At 37.9% G+C, this 23,565-nt stretch overlaps 1 protein-coding gene across 1 annotated transcript in view; it reads left to right on the top strand.

Moving 5' to 3' along the window:
- PATJ (PATJ crumbs cell polarity complex component) overlaps nucleotides 1-23,565 on the top strand; it is a 325,629-nt gene that overhangs the window by 14,875 nt on the left and 287,189 nt on the right. The window contains exons 5-10 of the mRNA XM_051999546.1: nucleotides 1,774-1,913; nucleotides 3,190-3,388; nucleotides 6,027-6,155; nucleotides 13,558-13,779; nucleotides 15,385-15,487; nucleotides 23,363-23,454. Of these exons, the coding sequence (XP_051855506.1) occupies nucleotides 1,774-1,913; nucleotides 3,190-3,388; nucleotides 6,027-6,155; nucleotides 13,558-13,779; nucleotides 15,385-15,487; nucleotides 23,363-23,454 (885 nt within the window). The remainder of the gene's footprint in view (nucleotides 1-1,773; nucleotides 1,914-3,189; nucleotides 3,389-6,026; nucleotides 6,156-13,557; nucleotides 13,780-15,384; nucleotides 15,488-23,362; nucleotides 23,455-23,565) is intronic.

Below are 23,565 nucleotides of genomic sequence, written 5' to 3'. Positions count from 1 at the left end.
AAGGAGACTTGGGTAGAGGAAATTCTTCATGGGGAAATTCTTCATCCTATACTGATTTAACCACAAGCTCACCCACCTTTCCATCCACCTTAGTTCCTTGCTCTGCATGTGTTATTGTTGTTCGGTTGGGTCCAGCTCTTCGTGCCCACATTGAAGTTTTCTTGGTCGAGATTGTGGAGGATTTACCATTTCCTTTTCTGGCTTAGTTTACCAATGAGGAAACCGAGGTAAACAAATTGAAGTGACTTGCTTAGAGTCATGAAGCTAGTAAGTGTATGACACCAGATTTGAAATCAGGAAGCTGAGTTCTAGAGCCATAGAGTCTTATCTATATACCACTGGCTGCCCATCCTGCCATCTAGTAGGTACTTAATTAATGCTTATTTATCCACTACATTTCACCTTTTCCTCTTCCAGAGAGCCAATCCTTCAAGGAAAATTTAAAAAGAACTTAATAAATGTTGGTGGATTGATTGGCAATTTTAATTTAAATTTAATTTTAAATTTAAAATGTATTCTCATAGGTTTTCATGTCTTTGCTTTAGTAGTGATTGTGGATGTTAGGGGGATAGCAAAGAAACCCTTTCTCCAAGTAGAATTGGAGGCGAACTTGGCCCAGTCTTGCCCTGACCTGCTTCTCCTACAGCCTGTCAGCACAGAGGAGAATTGGGCTGGTTGCTTGGAGGGGGAAGGCTGCCTGTAATCTCCCTGAGAAGTGATTTGATTCCTCCCTCCCTTCTCCCTTTCCTCTTCGGATCCTATCCAATACAACAGGATTGGCAGGAATGGATCTGATGCCCTCTTAAAAACTATATTCAAGGATGAGAAATATTTCAAGTCTCACCTTTGTCTAATTTCTCTTCGAACTCATGTATATTCTGTAATTGATCTTTGACATTTGGGACCAGATTTGTCCCTCACCTGAAGTCATCGATGAAACTTGCCTTTGCCCGTGAGCTTCAGCTTACAGTTGGAGACTGATTTGAAAAGAGAAGGCCAAATCAGATAGCAAATTCATTAATTTTAAAAGCGCCACTTAAACCAGAATCCCTTACCTAGCATTATCACTTTATTCCATTTGCTTCATTGTTCAACGTTAATTTTGGGGCCTTGCTTTTGTTAGCCTCCTGGCATTAGAAATGCTACTCTTTCAATTAGTGTGCTATTAATGGAGTGAATAAAATCCTTGGCAATCAGGCCCGGAGCTGCGGCTTTTAAGATAAAGCTCAAGTGAAGGGGGATGCTTTCTCCTAGTTTTTCAGGTTGTCCCGATAGAGAGCGATATGAACTTGTCATTGGATTAAAACGGGATGCCTTCTCCCCAAGGTCCTCCTTGTTTTGGGCTAAAAGCTCCTCCGCTGAGGATTTAGAGCCTTGGACTCTTTGCTTCTCCAAAAATGGAACGAAAGAGAATTTTTTGTAAGAAACCAGTGAGGGAGAAAATCCATACCATTTTGAAGATGTTTGTAGAAATGCAGAAAACACACAATGGGAAGCAACATGACCTCTGAGAGTTGTTCTTCCTCTGGGGATTCAGCTCATTGTGGGAAAGAAGTGTCAAAATGCTTCCCTAACTCCCTGAGATTTCAGAACATCCTAGGGACTGACATTCCCTGGATTTGATTTTTCGTGACATTCATAAAGTGAGTTTTCCCAGAAATCAAAATGTTGGTCGGTTTAGTCTCAGAACTGTCCAAAGGAGCCTCATCTGTGCTCAGCAGTTTCAGAGCTAGCTCAGCATCAAGCTGTGGATTTTATTTCTCTCCCCACCAGGGCAGACAGATTGAATATATAGACATAGCAAAGCCATCCACTGGAGGCCTGGGATTCAGCGTGGTGACCGTAAGAAAGCCAAACGCAGCCGGCGTTGATCTCTTCGTGAAGGAAGTCCAGCCGGGAAGTATAGCAGACAGGTAGGGGTTCTTTTTAAAAAGAAACAATCCTTTGCTGATCCTTCATTTTCCCCACCATATCTCTTCAAGTCCCTTGCACTTCCGTGGGCCTCAGTGATTCTGATGTGTGAAATGAGAGAGATGGATTGGATAGCTCCGGAGGGCCCTTCCACCCCCAGGTTCTGTCTGAGGAGCTGAACTCTGTGTATAGGCAAGTCCTGCTTGGCCCCAGATGGCAGGATCCAGGGCAGTGAGGGGAAGGAAGTTGTTCAGAGGCAGTGAAAAGCTTCCTGAGAGTTTGAGCTTTGAGGTCAGAGTAATTGCTACCTCATTTAAGTTCTTTAGGCTGAAGCCGGATCGCCATTTATCATCTTGTAGTTTTTCCCTCATGGCCAACTCTCCATGACCCTATTTAGGGTTTTCTTGGCAGAGATACTGCAGAGGTTTGCCACTTCCTTCCCTAGCTCATTTTACAGATGAGGAAATTGAGGTAAACAGGGTGATGTAACTTAATTTGCCTGGAGTCACACAGCTAGGAAGTGTCAAGCCAGATTTGAACTCAGGAAGAGAAGGAGTTTTCCTGACTCCAGGCTTAGCCCTCTAACTATTGCACCACCTGGCTGTCCTTAAGTTGGTGATCAGGTTTTATTAAAAAGTGATTATCCTGGGGGTGGATGGGCTTTCCAAGAAATAAAATTCAAAAAAAAAAGAGAAGAAAAGAGGGATCTCACCAAAAGGGAGAATTAGATTAAGGAGGATTGAGTCCCAGAGGCTAGATAATATGCAGGAATTCGTTCCAGAAGAACATTTGAAGGAGGTGGAGTAGTCCACACTGCCAGAGGCTGGAGAGGTCATGGGATGGGAGGCCGGGAAGAGGCCTGCCTAGCCTTGAAAGTGCCTTTGACTGGAGCAGTTTCAGCCTAGCATCGAAGCCATATCTCAGCAGGTTGGGGGTGGATTATTTGGAGGCAGTGGGGAGGAAACAGATTGGGTGGGTGTGGGGAACACCTCCTAAGTTGTTTTTGTTTACCTTTAAAATCATTAAAGAAATCCAACATCCCAACAATTTGCAGGATGCACACAGTGTAACTTGTGTTAATTAGTTAATGTGTGCTCGATGCAAAAACATTCTGAAGTGCTAAGTTGTAGTCTTTAATTGAAACAGTGTCATAAACAAAAGAATTCTGGAGCAACCTGCTGAATGGGGAGGCCACATGTATTGGGTTTCTGTGCATTTTCCTTTGAGAAGTGAAGGAACCGCTTAACAGAGAGAAAAATGTCTTTTCCCTCTTTCTAGGGATCAGCGACTAAAGGAAAATGACCAAATCCTGGCCGTCAATTACACTCTTCTGGACAGGAATATGACCCATCAGCAGGCTATAAGTCTGCTCCAGCAGTGCACAGGATCTCTGCGGCTGGTGGTCGCCAGGGGATCGCGACAGTGGCCAAGCCCAAGTTCTACTAGTCTGAGCGATACTCCTCCTCCTCCTGAGAAAGTGAGTCAGAAAATAGGAAGGGAATTTCCTGACATGAATGAATGAATAAAAAAGCATTTAGCAAATGGCTTAATATTTGCAAAAAAACAAAGGCAGTCCTTGCACACTTTATTGTGGAACTCAGAGAAGATTGACACACCCCATCCAGGGACACCGACTGCTTAATCTTGGTTCCTGATTCCAGAACTGGGGGAGAAAGGAAGAGGAAGAATGTGCCCAGGTGGTTGATTAGATAGGGGAAGAGACTCCCGAAGTGTTCAGGAAAAGGCAGTCTCTTTGTTCACCAGAGAGAAGCCTCTAGGTCACATGTTCCTCTGGCATCGCACTGTGGCTGGCTTGGGCAGAGAGGTGGTTGGTTGACTTGGAGCTTATGGAGAGGAGGGAGGGAAATTTTGATTGTTTTCAGAGAATCATCTGATCTTAGATTTAGATCTGGAAGGATGAGTATAATCCTCTCATCTCAAAGATTAGAAAACTGAGGTCCAGAGAGGTAAACTAACAACTCAAAGCTTGTTAGTATATGAGTGGGATCTGGCTTCACTAAAAGCAATTAGCATTTTCAGAGGCAGGGTAGTTCATAAGGAGCTTTTTTTTCTTTTCTTTTCTTTTTTCTTTCTTTCTTTCTTTTTTTTTTTTTTTTGCTGTCACTTTCCCAGAAGATTTTGTGTTTCTCATCTTGATGACAAGTGTTTGTTTGCTGAGCTTCAGAAGACAAATTAAGCTACATTAGGAAAATGAATCATTAGCCCGTCCCATAGAACCTGGGATCAGGATTGTTCTGCTTGGTCCCAGAGGGCCAAACTAGGAACTCTGGTGTGTTGAGACAGATGTAGACTTGCTGTTATATAGATTTGCTTCTTCTCAGCTAGTGCTCTTAGCCTATGACTTAGGTTGCCAACTCTCTCCCCCAAAAGTGGGTGACCACTAGTCAGTGATACAGTTAGGATTCTCCTAGATGTGAGTCAGACTAGAGGAGCTCTCCAATTCTGTGGCTGAGATTTAGTTATTACTCTAATAGAAGATAGGGAAAGGTTTCTTTCTTCCTTGATGCCATTTGTAGCCAAAGAATTCGTTTTTCCTTGACCTTGGAGTATTAGTTATTTTTATTTTCTTTGCAAAGAGTCTTTTTTTTTTCCTTCTAATTTAATTTTCTTTAAACTCTATTTTCTTTCCCTCTCACATCTTTCCCCCATTTAAAAGAAAGAATGAAAAAACCCACGTAAAAAATGGATAGTCAAATAAAAAGTCATACATTGACCATGTCCAAGAAATAAAAAATGTACTTTGCACTCATCCTCTCTCTGTCAGAAGATAGGATCTTACTTCATCACAGGCCCTCTAAAATCCTGCTTGGTTATTGTACTGATCAGAGATTTTAAGTCTCAAATTAGCTGTTTTTTTCAATGTTGTTGGTATATAAATTGTTCTCCTGATTCAGCTTATTTCAGTTCTTAACAATGTTCCTAAGTTTCTTTGTTACTTCTTTCATCATTCCTTACAGCACACTTATATTCTGTAATACTTTTATAGAATAATCTATTCTGCCATTCTTCAATTGATGGGTACCCCCTCAATGTCTAGTTATTTGTCATCACTGAAAGAGCTGCATAAATATTTATACCTATAGGGCCTTTTCCTTTTTCTTTGGTTACTTTGGGGGATAGTCCTAATCATGATATCTTTGTAAAGGATTTTTATTTAGAGCCAGAAGAAATGTTAGGGGCCAGCTAGTCCAACCACTTCATTTTAAGTGATTTGCTCTAATGAGTGTCCACGAAGCAGTAAGAATAAACAAGTGAGGGTATGGATGGAGGTCATGAGTTTTTGAATGTGTTGCATAATTCCAATGCAAGTTAGAACAAGATATCAAAATGTGTCTCCTTTCACTTTTTGGTGAAAGGCTCATTGTATATATGGTTTTCTTTAAGGGTTGAAAGATTTACCCCTTGGTGAAAGGGGGGGGGGGTGGCTCTCATATGTGGAGTTTAAAAATGAGCTCCATATTATTCCTCCTGCCTGCAGTCCCTTTGTACCCGCTGCCACCACATCAGTTTGCTTGAGACTAAATCATCTGTGGTCCTCCAGTGCCTAAAGTCTTTAGACATTCAAGCCTCTGAGTGATTGGAGAGTTCAACTGCCTCTGTGTATATCCCATGTCCCATCCAAACACAGGCTTAATTCTCTTGCCTCCTTGGCTTGCTTTTCGTCCAGAGTGCCTTCTGGGTCAGTCTTGGCTTGTCAAAATACTGCCCAGTTTCCAAATTCTAATTCCAGTCTGCCATTAATAGAACTTGCCCATCTTTCTGTTTCCTACTTTCCTACCTACCTACCTTCTCTGTCTCCATTTCATTATTTCTGTATCTCTCTTAGTTTTCTTTGTCTCTTCATCTCTGTCTGCTTGTCTGTGTCTCTCAGTAATGCGCACTTTCCATATCCACTACCAAATAAATGGTTACTGCCTTGAGAGCAGGGACCTTGTCTTATTAATCCCTTTTTAATAGCTTGCATATAATAGGTACTCAATATTTTTAATAATTGCTGGGTTTGTTGAGTGGGTGATGTTCCTTTCCATACAGAAAATCCCTAGAAATGTTGATGATGGCTGACTGTAACAGATGTTTTTTGCTGTCAATTATAGATTTGCTGGGGTCATATTGAAGATGTTGAACTTATTAACGATGGCTCCGGCTTAGGTTTTGGAATCGTCGGTGGAAAATCGAGCGGTGTTGTTGTGAAGACGATTGTTCCTGGAGGCTTAGCGCATCGGGTATGTGGCTGTTCTGTGTGACTATTGTTTTTTTTGTCATTGTTCAAAAAAATTATTGTTTGTATAAAACTTGGTAACTTTCAGCAAAAACAAATACAAATCACAGCTGCAGAATTGCAGGGCTTTGGGGTCGAGAGAAAGCCCATGGGTCATTTGGACCAACCCATAGCTGGAAAAATAAAAGGCCTGACAGGTTGCAGTGTGGGTATGTGGAGAGAGTGTCCGTTTCTGCAAAATCATTCTTCTTAGAAGTCTGAATGGTACATAGGTTTCCTTTGATAAAACTTTTTCAGCATGGAAGACATTTTTGCTGGACTATTAGCAATGTAATTAAATGTTTTGTTCTCCCTGTTTCCAGCTTTCCTCTGACTACCTGGTTTTCTAGCTAACCAAGCCTAAAAAGCCTTTTTTTTTTTTTTAAAGAGGGATCTATACTTAATCAGAACAAAAAAGGCATCTTTTGTCTTCCCTTCCAAGAGCCTCCAATAGCTTTATCCTGCAGTAGAACAGTCAGAGAAAGTGCATGGTTACCTCGGGCAGGTTTCTCCATATAAGCCCATTCCTGCCAGTTTGCAGTCGTGGGCCGTGAGGCTCTCCATTGTCTTGGATTTCACTTTGCCAAGGGAAGAACTGTTCCTTGACATTATCTCTGGGAACCGGCCTACCTTAGGTTGTTTATCTTGGGTGCCTCCCTACTGCTACTTCTGTACCATTTGTCACTTTTGTTGCCCCTTACCTCCATAGCCAAGGGACTGGTCTCTGGTCTTCCTTCTTTGATTCTTCACTGAAAACTGGGCTTCTTGTTCCTATAAATAACTCATGTTCAACCATGAACCGTTGCTCTTATCAATATCTCAATTTCATTAGTGTGTCTGATCTCAGTGACATGATAGAGGATGGCGAATTGATTTGGTTAAACTACATTACACTAAGGTTGCTCTTTTCCCTGCTGTTATTCCTCACAACCAGTCTTCCCTCCTCCCTCCTATTAACTCTCTATAGACAACCACTCACCCAAATAAATCTTTTGTTGGGTGCACTTGTAAGTGAAATACTTTGTCATTACCTATGCCCCTTAAATCATATCATATTTGTCTTTTCTACTGAAGCGTAAGGTTTGGTGGGGTGGCAAAAAATGCCCTTTTTGTTCCATTTGAATCTAGATCCTTTAAAAAAAATTTGAATTGCTCTCTTTTGCTTTTACTGCACCAACATTTCTTGATGTATCTCTCCTCTCCCCCCATCACATCAGTAATAATAAGGGATTAAAAAAAAAAAAAAGAAGGGGGAGAAACCAGTTTAGCAAGTTGGCCATTGTATACAGTTTTTCACACCCATCATTCCCACCCCTATACAGTTGGGAGGAAGCTGCCTTAATATTTCTCTTCTCTGGGGCCAAACTTGAGCATTATAACTTTCCAACATTTGTCCTCAATTATTTTATTGATGTTCATGCCATTTGCATTCTTGTAATCATTGTGTATATGGTTTTCTTGGCTCTGCTTGCTGAACTGGTATCAGTTCATATGTTGGATACTTCTGTATCCATCATAATCAGTGTTTCTTATAGCACAGTAATTTTGCATTGTATTCACTCACTGCAGTTTGTTTAGCCATTCCCCATTCCCCATCAGCTTTGTTCATTCCCCAGTCAATGGGCATTTACTTTGTTTCCAGTTCTTTGATGCTATAAATATATTGGTATAGATATCTTTTGGTTCTGTTTCACTTTACCAAGTTTATTCTTTTAAAAATTGTTCTGCCCCTCTCTGATGGGACCCTTCCAGCAAAGGGGGCCGGTGTCTATTCCAGAAGGACTATGGGATGGTTAACTTGCCCTAAGTAAAACCAGTCTCCCCGTGACTCCCTGGTGCGTAAGTTCACTGTTACTGGCAAGAGTGAAGGGTCAATAGTGGATAACTTGTGTATTTTATAGGCCCTTGAAATGTCGGGAGAGTGTGAAGAAAGTCATGTTGAATAGACTCCCTGTGTTGATTTAGGGAGGCCACGCTTGGGAGATGTCCAGGATGGTCAGTGGTGGATGATTTGTAGTGTTGGAGGTGAACCCCATGAAAATGGGATCACAGATCCCCCAGGGTTTGGGTACTTCCTTTGCTGATTCAATTCATAGTTCTTTTATGATATAGAAAAAAATTGGTGGGACTTAAAAATTTCCCCTTCTTCAGCCAACCTAGTGATGAACCTCTCCAAACTTATCGGGCTGATTTGGAGATAACAGGTACACTAACCAAACATCAATCACCAAGCCTGGGAAAGGGCAAGCAGACATGTCATTTGGACTATGTAACCATCAAGGACTAGTGCTCACCTCCTTCCTTCACCATAATAAAATTTTGCTTCAGGATATCCTGTTTCTTAAAAGAGAAAATAGTTGTGGGTCCCAGAAAGTTTAGGTTAATATAATTATATATTTTTAAAGATAAATATATCTATATATATTTTAAACATATATCTGTATATTTTAAAAAGACTGTATATATTTTTAATATCTTAATAGATGAATGGAAGAATGGGTGCTTTTGACCACTGTTGATACTTGACCTCCTTTGCTTTTGGGTTTATATTTTGCTCCTGCTCTTTGACAGCTCTTGTTGATGCCGAATTACCTGTTCAGGTGCAAATTCAGCTCTCTTTCTTCTAATTTGCTTGCCTACTCTACAGATTATAGAAGGAGAAGGCCTCCTGCAAAATTCAAATAAAAGCCAGCAATTTGAGATGCAGGAATGAAGAAAGTTGCCTGTCATTTCAAAGCCTGCCCTATCTATCAATCTGACTAATAACTGTTTTTGCCTTTGACTGATTCTTGAGAACACCTGCTTTTCTGTAATGAACAAAATGTTTGGCTTCCAGTGACAGATGCAAATTAACTGCCACAGTTTAAATTAAGCAAGAGGTGAAGTAAAATTGGGAAAAATAAATATATAGAGTGCATTTTAAAAGAGAAAGGCAGGCAGTCAGTTCAATCCAAAACTATTAAGTTACTTCCCGCTACAAAGTAGTTCAGTCCAATTCCACAAACATTTAGTAACTGCCTACTTTGTGTCAGACATCAGGGTTCAAAGCCAAAATTAAATGGTCCTTGCCTTCCTGAAAAGGATTTTCTAATGGGGAAATAAAAAAGAATACATACCGGGGTGTTATTTTGGCAAGGAAAAACTCATCTACTAGGGGAATTAGAAAAGGCCCCACATTGGCCAATGCCTTTTTGCTGAGCATTGAAGGGGGTAGAAATTTCACAAAATGGAAGTGGAAGAGCATTCCAGGCAGGAGGGGCAGCCTCCTTAGGAGGTGGAATATTATCTGTAGAGGATAACAATGAGGATGGGATGGTCTGCTGATGTCATTGGTGAACCAGATGCCTCTTTACTTTCCTCCATCTCTAACTAAAAAAAAAAAACAACAACAATTCTTTAAAAATCTGATTCTGTACCAGATTGCCAGAAGGTCCTGACTGCTTGGGGGAGAGGTCTAGATTTGAATCCTAACTCACTATCTCTGTAACCTTGGGCAAAGATCATTTACTGGCTAGTCCCCACAGATAACATCCCACCTTCCAAAGAGGGCCTATCTCTCCTGCCTTGAATGCTCTCCAGCTTCCATTGGATGAAATCTTTGGCTTTTTTCAGCTAAAGGGACCTTTCCTTATCTCCTGGTTGGTAGTGCTTCCCCTGACCAAAATCACAACATTGCATATTCTTTGCATTGGCTAATCTGTGTGTTTTTATCCAGTAGAATATAATTTTTAATATAGATTGGAGCCAGCTTGGTCTTTACATGGCAAACAGATTAATTTGACTTTTATTTTCAAGGCAGTAGGAAATCACTGAAGCTTCTTGAGAAAGGGGATTGGGTGACATGGTTAGATTTCTGCTTGAGAAATGTGAATTTGAAATAGGAATGGATTGATAGGTGCTTGGGGGGAGCATAGAAATGAAGAAGTCAGGAGTAGTGAGAGCAGGTTTATGGGACAAGAGAATATGATCAGTTTTAGACTTAATGGGCTTAAGATGCTAATAATATATAGAGGTGAAGACTTCCTGAAGGCAAATGGAGAAAGGAACAGAAACTCAGAAAAGAGGTCAGGTCTACAGACAGAGATATAGGATCCATCTGCAGAGAAGTGGTGGTTAAAGGTATGGGAGTTGGTCTGAGAGGTCAGAAGAGAGAATATAGAGAAAACACCTACATTTGTGGGTCAGAAAGATGGTGAAGACCCAGAAATGATTAGGAAGCTGGGAAAGCCAGGGCTGAGCTAGCTCTGAAATTAGTAAAATGGGGGTGAGGGATTATATGATGTCAGAGGGCTCAAACTTCTGATCCAAAGCCAACAGAACCAGATCAAAATGCAATGTAATTGGGAAGTGTTTAACAAAATAAATAAATATACAATGCAAGATTAAAAAAAAAAATAAAAGGAAGATGAATTTGACAGTTATGAGAATGATGATGATGGAGGAGATGAAGGATCATGTTATCTCCCCCAGTAAGCTGTGAGTTCCTAGAGGCCTGGTTCTCTCCTTTTTTTTTTTTTTACTTTTCTTTGCATGCTTGGTAGCTTAGCACAATGTCTGGCACATAGTAGGTACTTAATAAATGCTCTTTGACTCTTGACATTTTGAGGGCTATTCAGGCTGGGGTTGGACTGCATTTGGAGGCAGTGGCAAGGAGTTGCCTGAGCCTACTGATAGCCCAGCAGTTTTTCTCAGTTGCAAAATGAATGTTTCAGTTTTGTGTACCAACTTTATTTTGCACAGTGTGCCAGAAGAGCAGAAAATGGTTCTTGCCTTCCACTTGAGGCCTTTCTTTTTGCATTTTCAAAGAATGGCTCAGCAATTCTTTGGGAACGCTACTCAGGTAGAAAGAAATTGTAGGGAAAATGCTCCCAAGTGGTACTCTAATAATTAGGATTTTCCATTCAGTCATGGTCAGGTCTTAAGGCATTAACCTGTTAGTAGAGGCTTATTTCAGGGGGAGGGAGTCTGTTAAATTCACTAATGGATCACATTTCTTCTCTTGAAAATGCTAGTGGGTTGGACTAATATTATTTGTTGGAAGAATAAGGGGATAATCACAGTAATAACAGCTTATATTCATATAATGCTTTCTGATGCAAAGCACTTTCTGGGCATTATCTCAGGTACCCTGTGGGGAGAATTTTTCCTTTGAAGTTCCCGATCTGAGCTCTATTCATCTTTCCTGATGAGTGATCCATCCATCAGTGATTCGGTGAACCAAGAACACTGTGTGGGTTGGTGAAAATGACAGAGGCAGATTTGCGTTGTGACAGGAACAACTTTCTGAGAGAACTGACCTGAAGTCAAAGGAAAGGCCAGGGCTGTTGAGTCACCCTCCTCAAAGGGCTTTAAGTAGATGGTTGGTAGTTGAGGATTTTATAAAGGTGATTTTTATTGTAGAAGGGTGTTGTTTAAGGGTTAGGGATTGGACTAGGTGACTCAGCGATTCTGTTCTTTTAAACTTCCAAGTTATATTTATTTAGGTATCTTTATCTAAATCTTTGACTACATCCATTTTGGGAACTCCCCAAGTCAGGTCAAGTCAACAAGCATTTATTAGTTATTCTAGACCCTAAGAAAAGAAGCTTTTTGCAGTTTGGGAGAGAATAGGCTGAAGCACCTGGAAGTTAGATGACTCCCATATCATGTAGCCAGGTTCGCAACTAGAATCAACATCTTCCTGATGTCAGGATAGACCTCTATCCACTGTACTATACTGCCTCTTGGATTTAGATGATTCAAGTCAATTTACTAAGAGAGCTGTAGTTTACATGTGATGTCATTAACTTAGCTTTTAATAAAATATATCTTAGTAAATATTTATTGAAAAAAATATACATACACACCTATATGTGTACATATATATCTTAGTAAATATTTATTAAAATATATGTATACTATATATCTTAGTATATATTTATTTAAATGTATATAATCAGTAAATACTTATTGAATTATATATCTTAGTAAATATTTATTGAAGTGTATATAACCAGTAAATATTTATTGAAATATATATCTTAATAAATATTTATTATAATATATACACATATATCTTAGTAAATATTTAGTGAAATATATATGTTGGTAAATATTAGAATATATGTCAGTAAGTATTTAAATATAAATCTTAGTAAATATTTATTGAAGTATATACAATCAGTAAATATTTATTGAAATGTATATTTTTAGCATATTTATTGCAATATATACAAAAAGCTTAGCAAATATTTAATGAAATATATATCTTGGTAAATATTATGATATATATATCAGTAAATATTTATTTAAATATGTAGATTTTTAGTAAATGTTTATTGAAAAATATATCTTCATAAATATTATTAACTGACCACCTAATATTTTTGCAGAAAAGATGGGGGGAGATGGAAAGGAGATGATAATACAATTTGATAGGCTCAGAACTGGTTGAATGACTGACATCAAAGAGAAATCATCAAGGCTCAGTGTAACATGTGGTTTCCAGTGGTGCACCCCAGAAATCTGTTTGGTCCTGTATGCATTTTTTATGAGTAACTTACAAAGGTGAATGGGCAGTATGTTTGACAAATTTGCAGGTGACAGTAACTGAAAGGGAGAGCTAATGTACTAGATGTCAGAACCGGGAGTCTCAGAGATCTTGACAGGATAAAGCATTGAATTGAAACTAATGAAACAAAATCTAATAGGAAAAAAAAAGTGTTTCATTGGAGTATTTAAAAAAAAAGTCTTTTCAAGTACATTTTGGAAAAAGGTCAGTTGTTTTTTTTTTTTAAGTATTTAGAAATTTCAGTGGATTTCAGGCTCAAGGTGAGTGAAAAGGGTGATATGGATGGCCAAAAACAATTGTGAGAATTTGGGTTGTGTGGAGAAGTGTAATGTCTTAGAATGAAAGAGCTTTGCTCTAGATCCTGTGCTGTTATACCTCTTCTGATGCCTAATTCTAGGCACTCTGATTTGATAAGCTAGAAAATATCAAGGCAGAATGCAGTCAGGTTCATCAAATGGGAAGCAGCATCATACATTTGAAAGAGGGGCTAGGTTCAAATCCTGTGTGTGTGTCCATGTACAAATTGTCAAATCATGGAACATAGAATTTCCAAGTCAGAGGATCTTATGATCCTCAAATCCGAATGATATATGAACTATCCCTGGCCTCTAGAAGCTTCCATTCTATTGGGGAGAGGGATTCAGCACCTGTATAGATAAAAGAAATCCAAGAAGAAAGGATCATGTTTCCCTGTGGGTTAATGTCTTGCTTTCTTCCATTCATATTCCCAGAACTTTGCAGAGTATCTAGAACATAGTAAATGCTTAAGAAAAATTTTTTTTAATTCATTCATTCATTCATTTTTTTTATCTTGAAGAATGGAAAGCTTCAGACAGGAGACTATATTTTGAAGATTGGCGACACAAACGTGCAAGGGATGAGCAGCGAGCAAGTTGCTCAAGTGCTGAGGAATTGTGGGAATTTTGTGAGGATGGTAGTGGCAAGAGACCCCATCGGGGAAATTTCGGTGACTCCTCCAACCCCAACAACCTTGCCCGTTGTAGCACTACCATCTGTGCCTACTTGTAACCAGAGCTCTGTGAGTATATGCTTCTGTCTTCAGTCTTTTAAGCTACTTTTGCTTTACAGCAACCTTTTTTCTCTGTACAACTGGAGTAGATCAGCTATTCTCATGAGTCACACTGTAGGCTCTAGGTTTCGGAAAAGAAGAATAAAGGGGAAGGGAGAGGGAATGTAAGAGAAAGATCAAGAAGGAAAGAAAGGGGGGAAATTATATGTGCTGGCAAGTCTGGCCCATCTGTGGCAAACTCAGAAATCACTTTCACACAGTGCCTGGCACAGAGTAGGTACTTAATTGATGCTTATTGACTGGGCTTGACTTTAGTATCCTTGCAGAAGAGCTGGCCTCCTGAAGTGATGACAGACATAGGATTAGTAGAGCTGGAGAGCAATTTGGAGGTCATTTATTACCACTTCTCAGATGAAGAAACTGAGGCTTAAGAGTAAAGTGACTTGTCTAGTTCAGATTGGTGGAATGGGAGTCAAAGATAGTGCTCTTTACACTGTTATATGTGATGTCCACAAGCGCTAGTCTGACAGGAAGAGCTCTGTTTCTTTGTGACTTCAATTTACTGAACAAGTCACTTTGACTACCTGGGTCTCAGTTTTCATATCCATAAAATAGGGGGATGATTAGATTAGAGCAGGAGTTCTTACCCTGGTGTCTATGAATTTGTCCCAATAGTCAAATGCAATCAGTGTTTGGTGATAGCTGATAATTATTGCTACTGAACTGTAGAAGAGCTTCATAAGAAAAAGGTCTTTTAGCTTTGATTTCTAGGGGCCTAAAGGGACCCGTAGATCTCTTTTAGTGTTAGGATTTAGCCTATTTAAGATTTGTAGCTCTTTAATTTTTTACAAACTCTTTTATATGAGTTTTGATCCTTATTGTGCCCCGTTTACTTCCCTTTCCCCACATATACTGTGCATTCTAGGGGTGGAGGGGGAAGGGGAGTTTTGGGGGAAGTAATTTCTATATTTTTCTTATCTTTCTTGTTTAAAATAAGTTTTTAGTTTAAATTATTTTAATTTTAAAAGCCTTTTTTAAAAAGTGAGTTTTGATTTCCTTTCAAAATAGTATTGTATTGATTCCTTCTTCATCTATTCTTTGTTATATTATAAATCCAAAGCAACTCAATGATTTTTTTTTTTTAGGTCAGCCTCTAAAATAATATTTTTAGCTTAAGCCCTAGTATAATATTTCTAACATTTAGTCCCAACTTAAGATCCTTTCTTTCTTCAACTTAAGGTATCTCCTTTTTTCTTTTCTTATAATCACTCTGGCTTCCAGTTCTATTTATATACTATCCTTATTAAAATGCTTATTTGAAGAAAAGGATCCTGGACAAATTGAGAGTATTTTCACAATGATAGAGCTATATGACAAATCACTTAATTTGTGAAATGAAAGGATTATACAAGATGGACTGTGAGCTTCCCTTTCCAACTCAAGATCTGTGGTGCTAAGACTGTGTAGGATAAGTCACTCCCATTCTCTAAATCTTCCTGTGCTCACTTGTTGCACTAGATAATGGTGGGTACTGATGCCTTCCCCCCCTCTGAGATCCTGTCATAGCAGATGCCATTATTATCGATTGAAATTGGCTTTCATTCTCTTCTTCAGGTTAACACTTCTCTTTTTGATACTTATGATGTTGAACTCACTAAAAAGGATGGCCAAAGTCTTGGGATTACAATCATTGGGTACGCCGGCTCCTCGCATACAGGTAAATGCTTTTTGTTTTTGTTTTCTTTCATGGGTTTTCTAAGTTCTGAATACAATTGCTTTAATACCTTTAACTTTTGAACATTGGAGGATGAAATCCATGAAAGCACCACCAAAATTAATTAATTAATTGATGAAAGATAGCAGAGAATTGGGATTTATACTTTAAGCTCTATTATTGCCTTACTATTTGGCACAATACCTGACAAACAGTAAACATTTAATAAATATATTCTGATTCTCCTTTTCTTCCCCCTTTCTTCCTTCACTCTGCCTCTATCATATATATATGTATGAATGTATCCATCCATCCATCCATCCACCCACCTACCTGTCTAGTTATATTCGACATCAGCAGAAAGTTTTATAGTCCTGATCCTGATTAACATGATTTTACTCCTTTTTTCTTTTTCTTTGGTTTTCCAATTAATAAGCATTGTTTTTGCTTTCATTCCCACCCCCATTTAAAAGGGAGAAATAAAAAACAAAACCCTTGTAACAAATATGCATAGACAAGCAAGTCAAATCTCCACATGAGCTTTGTCCAAAAATGTTGGTCTCCATCTGCACCTGGTATCCTTTACTTCTGGGGCAGCAGTCGGTAGCTCATGATAGTCATTTAGTTTTGGATGAGATCTCAGCAGTCAAAAATGGAAGGAGAGGTAAAGTGGTACAGTGTCAAAGGGAATGTCTCTGTCACTTGCTTGGACCTAAGTATTTTTCCCTCTGAGCTTCAGTTTTTTCTTCATCATAAACATCATCATCTTCATCATCCCTAGGATTTATATAGAGTTTTTAAGATTTATAATAATCTTTTACAAATATGATTTCATTTGATCATATTTGGGTTGGGTTATTATCCTCACATCACTGATGAGAAAATTAAAACAGATCAAAGCTAACCAGCTGTCCAAAGAAAAGTCTACCCAATATTTTGAAGTCTACCCAATCCTTTGAACAGGATATCAGTAAAGATATTACCGTCATATTATCACCTAGCCATCTCCTTAAGTTAGTATATTAACTTCTGTGCTTAACATTTATAAATATGTATCTTACTATGTCAAAAAAGAAAAGCATTGTTTTGATGAGGTTTCCTGGATCCCCCCCAGGGTTCCTTGTGTATCTTGATTCTTGGGACATCAATTCTCATCCCCAGAATTCTTTTTAAGCTCAGAGGCACCGCTATGCTTGGAGTATGCTTGAATACTGTTCTCTGAGCAAAATGTTTTACTTTTATTTTTTCTAAATAATAATTTATTTTTCCAATTATATATAAAGATAGTTTTCAACATTGATTTTTGTAAGATTTTTTTGTGTTCCAAATTTTTTCTCCTTCCCTTACTTCCCCATTTCTTAAGACAGCAAGCAGTCTAATAAAGGTTGTAAATGTATAGTCATTTTAAACATATTTCCACATTAGCCATGTTGTGGAAAAAAAAAAAAACCAGAGCAAAAGGGTAAAACCATGAGAAAGAAAAAGCAAACAAACAAACAAACAAAGATTAAAATTGTATACTTGGATTCACATTCTGTCTCCATAATTTTGCCTCTGGATGTGGATGGCATTTTCTATCCCAAGTCTATTGGAATTGAAAGACATTATTTTTAATGATGACATGAACCACACAGCACCCCTACTCACTTATTTTTACAAAAACAATTTGAAAAACTAGAAAGATAGGATTTTTTAAAATGTTAGAACAAAATAAGTTGACCTTACATATACTATCCGATTCAAAAGGCATTAGTTTTGCTGATTCTGTTTTTTGTTCTTTTTATTTTAAGAAATGGCTCTCTAGATAAAAAAAAAAATTTATTAGGAAATCAAGGCAATGGGGAAAAGCCAATAAATAATTTTAAAGAAAAGAAAAATATAGTTTGAATACTTCAAAAAAACCTCTTGATAGAGATGTGAGAGACTCAGAGTATAGATTAAAGACAAACCTTTTTTGGATTTGGCCAAAGCAGGAATTTTGCCTGGTTATACATATTTGTTAACAAAGTTTTTTGGTTTAGTTTAGTTTTTTTTTTATTGGCGGAAGGAGGAAGAAAAATTGATTTTTATTCATTTAAAAAACTAAAATTTCATTTTAAAGTCACATACTGACAGGTTTTGATGATTGTTAACTATTCTAAGAAATTTTTTTTTTTTGGTTAAATATTTCCCAGTTACAAATAAAACTTTTTAAAACAGTCCTTTCTTAAACTTCTTAGGCTGAAATTCTTTTTTCTTGCTGCTATTTTTTCCCCATCCTTGACAAAGCAAGCAATTTGATATCAGTTATTCACATGGTCATGTAAAACATGTTTCTGTATTAGCCATGTGACAAAAGAAAACAAAACAAAAAATAAAAATAAAAAATATATACTTCAAACAGCACAGAATCATTAGTTCTCTCTTTGGAGGAAGACAATGCTTTTCATCATTCTTTGGAATCATTGTCTTGACTGGTTTTTCAGAATTGACCATCTTTACAATATTTCTGTTACTGTGAACACTGTTCTTACTGTGAACACTGTTCTCCTGGTTCTGGTCACTTCATTTTGAATCAGTTCATATCAGTTTTTCCAGTTTTTTCAGAGAGCATCATTTTTTTTAACAGTATTCTTTCACAACCATATACCAGAGCTTGTTTAGCCATTGCCCACTTTGATGGCTTCACTTCAATTTCCAATCCTTTGCCCCCACAAAAAAAGAGCTATTAGAGATATTTTGCTACAAATGGGTCCTTTTCCCCTTTTCTTTTATCTCTTTGGGATACAGACTTAGTAGTGGTATTCCTGGATCAAAGGGTACAGACAATTTTATAACCCTTAGGGCATAGTAGTGATTTGTTCTTCAGAATGGTTGGACTAATTCATTAATCCCCCACCAGTGCACGTGTTTCAGTTTTTCCACATCTCTTCCAACATTTGCCAATTTCCTTTTCTATCTTATTAGCTAGTCTGAGAAGCGTGAGGCAGTGTATCAGAATTCTTTTAATATGCATTTTTCTAATCAATAATGATTTAGAACATTTGTATGTGATTATGCATAGCTTGGATTTTTTTCTTCTGAAAACTGCCTGTTCATAGGAAAAGGCTCTTATTTTTTATAAATTTGTCTCATTTCTCTTTCTATTTGTGAAATGAGGCCTTTATCAGAAAAAACTTGTTGCAGATTTTTTCCCCAGCTTCCTGCTTTCCTTCTAATTTTGGTTGCCTTAGTTTTTTTTTTTTTTTTTTTTTTGGCAACACCAAGATTCTTAGTGATTCTGTATGGTTTATGGAAAGACGTAGGTAAGCAGGGCTCATGTTGAGGCGCTCTGGATGGGATGCCCATCCTGGGAAAGTGTGTGCCCTTCATCACTGACCTAATCAGAGCCTGATCTAAGTACCCAAGCTAAGGGAAGAAAGGAATAGACATTGCCTGCAATGGCAATATCTGGGGACATCCAGCTAGAATTGGAAACAAAAGTGAGACAGTCTTAGTGGTTTTATGGGACAGAGTGTATTAGGTTAGGCTCACAGGGTTTTCACTCATTGCTCAAATAGACCTTTGAGCTCACCTATCCTGGCCTCCTTATTTTTATAGATAAGGAAACTGAGACCCAGGGCAGTTAAAGGACTTATTCTAGGTCATAAGATAGAGTGATTTTGCTGGCCTTTGGGTTCAAGTTTTTGGCTCTAAATCTAGCCCTCTTTTGACTGCACCAGCAATGAAGTTAGTTGATTTTTTTCAAAAATTGATGGTCTTGCTTGTTCATAGCAGGTGGAAAAATTAGGGATGCTAATGTATTCAGAGTTCTGAATAATTCCTGTCAGGCCCACCCAGTGCCCTTTTAGCCTAATGAAATACCTGTTTTTAAATCTTTTAGTTTCTTTCTTAAGTGCCTCTCACCCCCTTTTTTGAGTTTGGAAATGCAAATGGATTCTAAAATAGCTAAATATGGATTGTGTATTCATGTACTTGCATTTAGGAAAAATTGCTGTTTGCATTTGAAGACAGTCATTTTTTTGCTAAGACTTTTTTTGAGAACGAGTGTCTGAGTTCCTGGGCTTGGCTTCCATCCATCCATCCATCCATCTATCCATCCATCCATCCAAATAAATACTTATTTAGTGACTACTTAATTGATCTTCCATTTATGGCATGTGTAAGACATTTCTGCTAGCCATTGCAAGAGAAATGAGAAAAGTGTAGAACTAAAGAGTTCTCCTAGATATTTCTCAGTGACTAGAACATCACCCCCCCATAGCATATTGAGGGATGTCTTGCTCTTCTAAAGAGCAGAGAAAAAGAGATGAAATTCTTTTATTCTTCTAGACGGTAGAGACAATCGGGAGTGAACATGAAAGCGAGAGCAGATATTGGACTGAATGTCTAATGAGGAGTTGAATAACTTTGGGGGAATTTTTTTCTTTCTCTTTTTTTGATTCTTTGTTAAAAGGGATAGCCCTACTCTGGGAGAGGGAACAGGAGGGATACTGTGGGAAATGCATGTGATATAAGAATAAAAGGTTAAAAAAAAAACTTTTAAAATCCCACCCAAATTATACTTTTGCCATATACTGTTTTTTTTTTTAATATATATATCCCTTTTTGAAGATACCTTTTTCCCCCTTAAACCCAACAGATATATCACAACCAACACTCCTCTCTTCTTCTATGACCCTGAAAACTCTGAAGGAGAGTCTTATAAAGATGTATCTGGAATGCTTTGATAACATCTCTCTCTCTCTCTCTCTCTCTCTCTCTCTCTCTCTATTATAGTTTTTTATTTACAAGATATATGCAGGGGTAATTTTTCAGCATTGACAATTGCCAAACTGTTTGTTCCAATTTTTCCCCTTCTTCCCTCCACCCCCTTCCCCAGATGGCAGGTAGACCAATACATGATAACATGTCTTTCTCATGTGGATGGTCTCTTGTCCCAAATGCTTTAATAAGTGTTATATTCCTCTTTATGGTTAACCTGTCTGCCACTTGCATTGTGGCAGGCAGTATGACTTGTTCAGATTTCATCGCCACATTCATTTCTTTTCCCCACTGATTTAAGAGGGAACAAGGGTTCTGTTTTTAAAAATTCAAGAAGGTGTCATGGAAAATAGGGTCAACCTTGCTCTGTGGACTTCAGGGGGCTGATATCTAGGGAGAGCAATATTACATAAAGCTGAATTAAAGTCCCTGATGGATGAGACAAAGACAGAAAGGAAATTGTTCCTGCCTTTACAGGACTTACATTTTATTAGAGGAGACAGAATGTAAATCCAGAAGTATATTCACACTATACATTAGCTAACTTTTTGAAGTGTTTCTAGTCAGAAAGATCAGGCAGGATGTCCTAGGTGGCTTTTGAATACCAAATAAAACAAGGGATTCTATAAGATCGAGGGGAAGAGGGAGTGGGTTCTTGGCAGGGGGCAGTATAAAAGTGCAAGGATAGGAGAGAATGCTGTGTGTAGGGAGCATCAGCATCATTTTGGCTAGGCCATAGAGTATAATAGAATTAATATAAAAGAGGAGTAAAGCCTGGAAAAGTTGGTTGGAGCCATTTGGGGAAGGGTGTTAAAAATCCACTAGGAGAATTTGTATTTGATACTAGAGATAATAGGGAATCATCAGAATTTATTAAATGTGAGAGTGATATAATCAGACCTGCCCTTTAGGGAAAACATTTCAATGGCCAGGTAGAAGATGTGTTAGATAGAGTCAGAGAAACTTGAGGCAGGGACACCAGTGAGCCAGTGAGTGATGATGATTGCCTAAGTCAGGATAATGGCCAGGTGAGAAGGGAATGGGTAGGAGAGATAAGGCAGGAGCCCAAACAACAAAACTTGGCCATTGATCATAGATGTATCCTGAGTGAAAGGGAAGAGTCTAGGCTGTGAGCTTGGAAATCAGTAAGGAGATTGTTTTTTGGTTTTGGTTTTGTTTTGTTTTGTTTTGTTTTGTTTTTTGAATTTTAATATTCTTTTTTATTAACACCTTGCCAATTATTTGGCCATTGATCACAGATGTGTCCTGAGTGAAAGGGAAGAGTCTGGGCTGGGAACTTGGGAGACAGCAAGGAGATCTTTTTTTTTTTTTTTTTTTTGCTTTTTAACATTTTTTTTTATTAACACCTTGCCAATTATTCATAAAACATGAACATTCCAATATTCAAAGGAGAAAAATAGAATTGTGTATGAAATTGTAAACTTCTATTATGTTTGTTTTAACAAAACAAACATAAAACATATTAAACATAACATGATGATGACAAATTTTCTCATTTGTGCCTTTCTGAATTTATTTTTCTTTTCTTTTTAGTTTTAAAATTATTTATCGATCCTTTTTTGTTTTTGTTTTTTCATCTTTGTCATTATCCACTAACTCAACACTTCGCAATTAATAGCTTCCTTTCTAAGAAATAAGCATAGTGGATTTAACAAAAATCAATTCAAGTCTTGTTTTCAAAGACCTTGGCCTTATAAATTGTTATACATATGACAAGATTTTTTAATACTCTGGAGAGGTTATAGGTGGCTTGTGTTGTGAGGCACAAAACAATGCAAAAAACATATATGATGGGAGTGGGTGGTCTAAAATGGAATTTTGTTGATGACCAACCCAAGTGGTAGTATCTTTTTTTTTTTTTGGTCTGAGATTGAGAGAATATGAAAGAGGTTGGTTTTGTCTTTTTAGCTAGAGAGGGTCAGAAGAAGGATGAGTTTGGAGGAAAATAGTGAGTTCTGTTTTGCACATAGTGAAGTTGAAATGCCTTCAGGAAATCCTGGTTGGAACGTCTAAGAGCCATTTGGACTGTGACCACTTCTAACACTATTGCCATCCCTGCTACTGCTATCTAGCTAACATTTCTGCAGTTCTTTAAGATGTACAAATTGTTTTATCACTAGAATTCTCACAACAACTCTATGAGATAGGTACTATAGTTATCCCCATTTGACAGATGAAGAACTTGCAGACTGATGTTAATTGATTTGCCCAAGTTCACCCATCTAGTTAATTGTCTGAACACAGGTCTTCTTGATTCTGGGTCCCTCATTCTATCCACTGTGCTTTCTTGCTGCTTCAGATTTGTGATTAGAGCTCATGAGAGAGATAAGGGTTTGATATATATTTGTGAGTCATCTACCTAGAGATGAAAAATTTAAGCCATAGGACCTGATGAAGATATCAAGTGATAAATGTAGAGAAGAGTCCATGATAGGACCCTGAGATATAGACATAGATCGGGGCATGATATTAATGATGATTAAACAGAAGGGACTGAAAAAAGAACGATCACGTATGTGGGAAACTCCATGAGAAATCGGCGTTCTGAAAATTGAGAGAAGAGAGTGTCTAAAAGGTGAGGATGATCAAAAAGGTCAAAGGCTATATAGAAAGGAAGGTCATGGAGAATCAAGGCTAAGAAATTGACAATAAAGAGTTGATTGGTAACTTAGCAAAAATCAGTTTCATTTATATGAAGAGGTTGGAAATCAGATCCCTCGCATCAATCTGCCTATGAACGATGATCAAGTTGGTCCTGACTGTCATGTTGATAGCTGGCAGGGTGTAGTCAACTGCCGTCTCCCAGAAATAAAACAGATATATTTGGCAGAGAAGTTAATTCTTCTTTGAAACCTGCTTTTAAAATTGATTTTATTTTCTTTCGATGTGAAAATGATTTTCACATCCCTCTCACTTCCAAATGCCAGCCTCCCACCAGTGGAACCTTCCATTGTCACTAAGAAGTAAATCATTCCAGTTCATTGATTGCCACACTGGAGCTATGTTGGACATCAGCCCTTTACCTCCATTTCTTCATGCCCTAGAGTAAAATATTTGGCAATCAAGTGATAACTAGTGATTTCTTTCTCTTTTATTTCTCTTGTGCCCATTCAGGGGATGTCTCGGGGATTTATGTGAAAAATATCATACCGGGCAGTGCTGCAGATCATAATGGCCAAATTCACATTAACGACAGGATAGTTGCTGTAAGTATTCAGATTTCATTTGGAAATTGGATGAAATTTAAAAAAAATTCTTTATCCTAATATCTCTGTGGGGATGACTTTTTAAGAATGGGGAGGCGGGTTGAGTTGGGC

The sequence above is a fragment of the Antechinus flavipes genome, chromosome 4, assembly GCF_016432865.1.
Source record: "Antechinus flavipes isolate AdamAnt ecotype Samford, QLD, Australia chromosome 4, AdamAnt_v2, whole genome shotgun sequence".
In the NCBI taxonomy this organism is placed as follows: Eukaryota; Metazoa; Chordata; class Mammalia; order Dasyuromorphia; family Dasyuridae; genus Antechinus; species Antechinus flavipes.
This window is presented reverse-complemented; position numbering and strand designations above follow the sequence as displayed.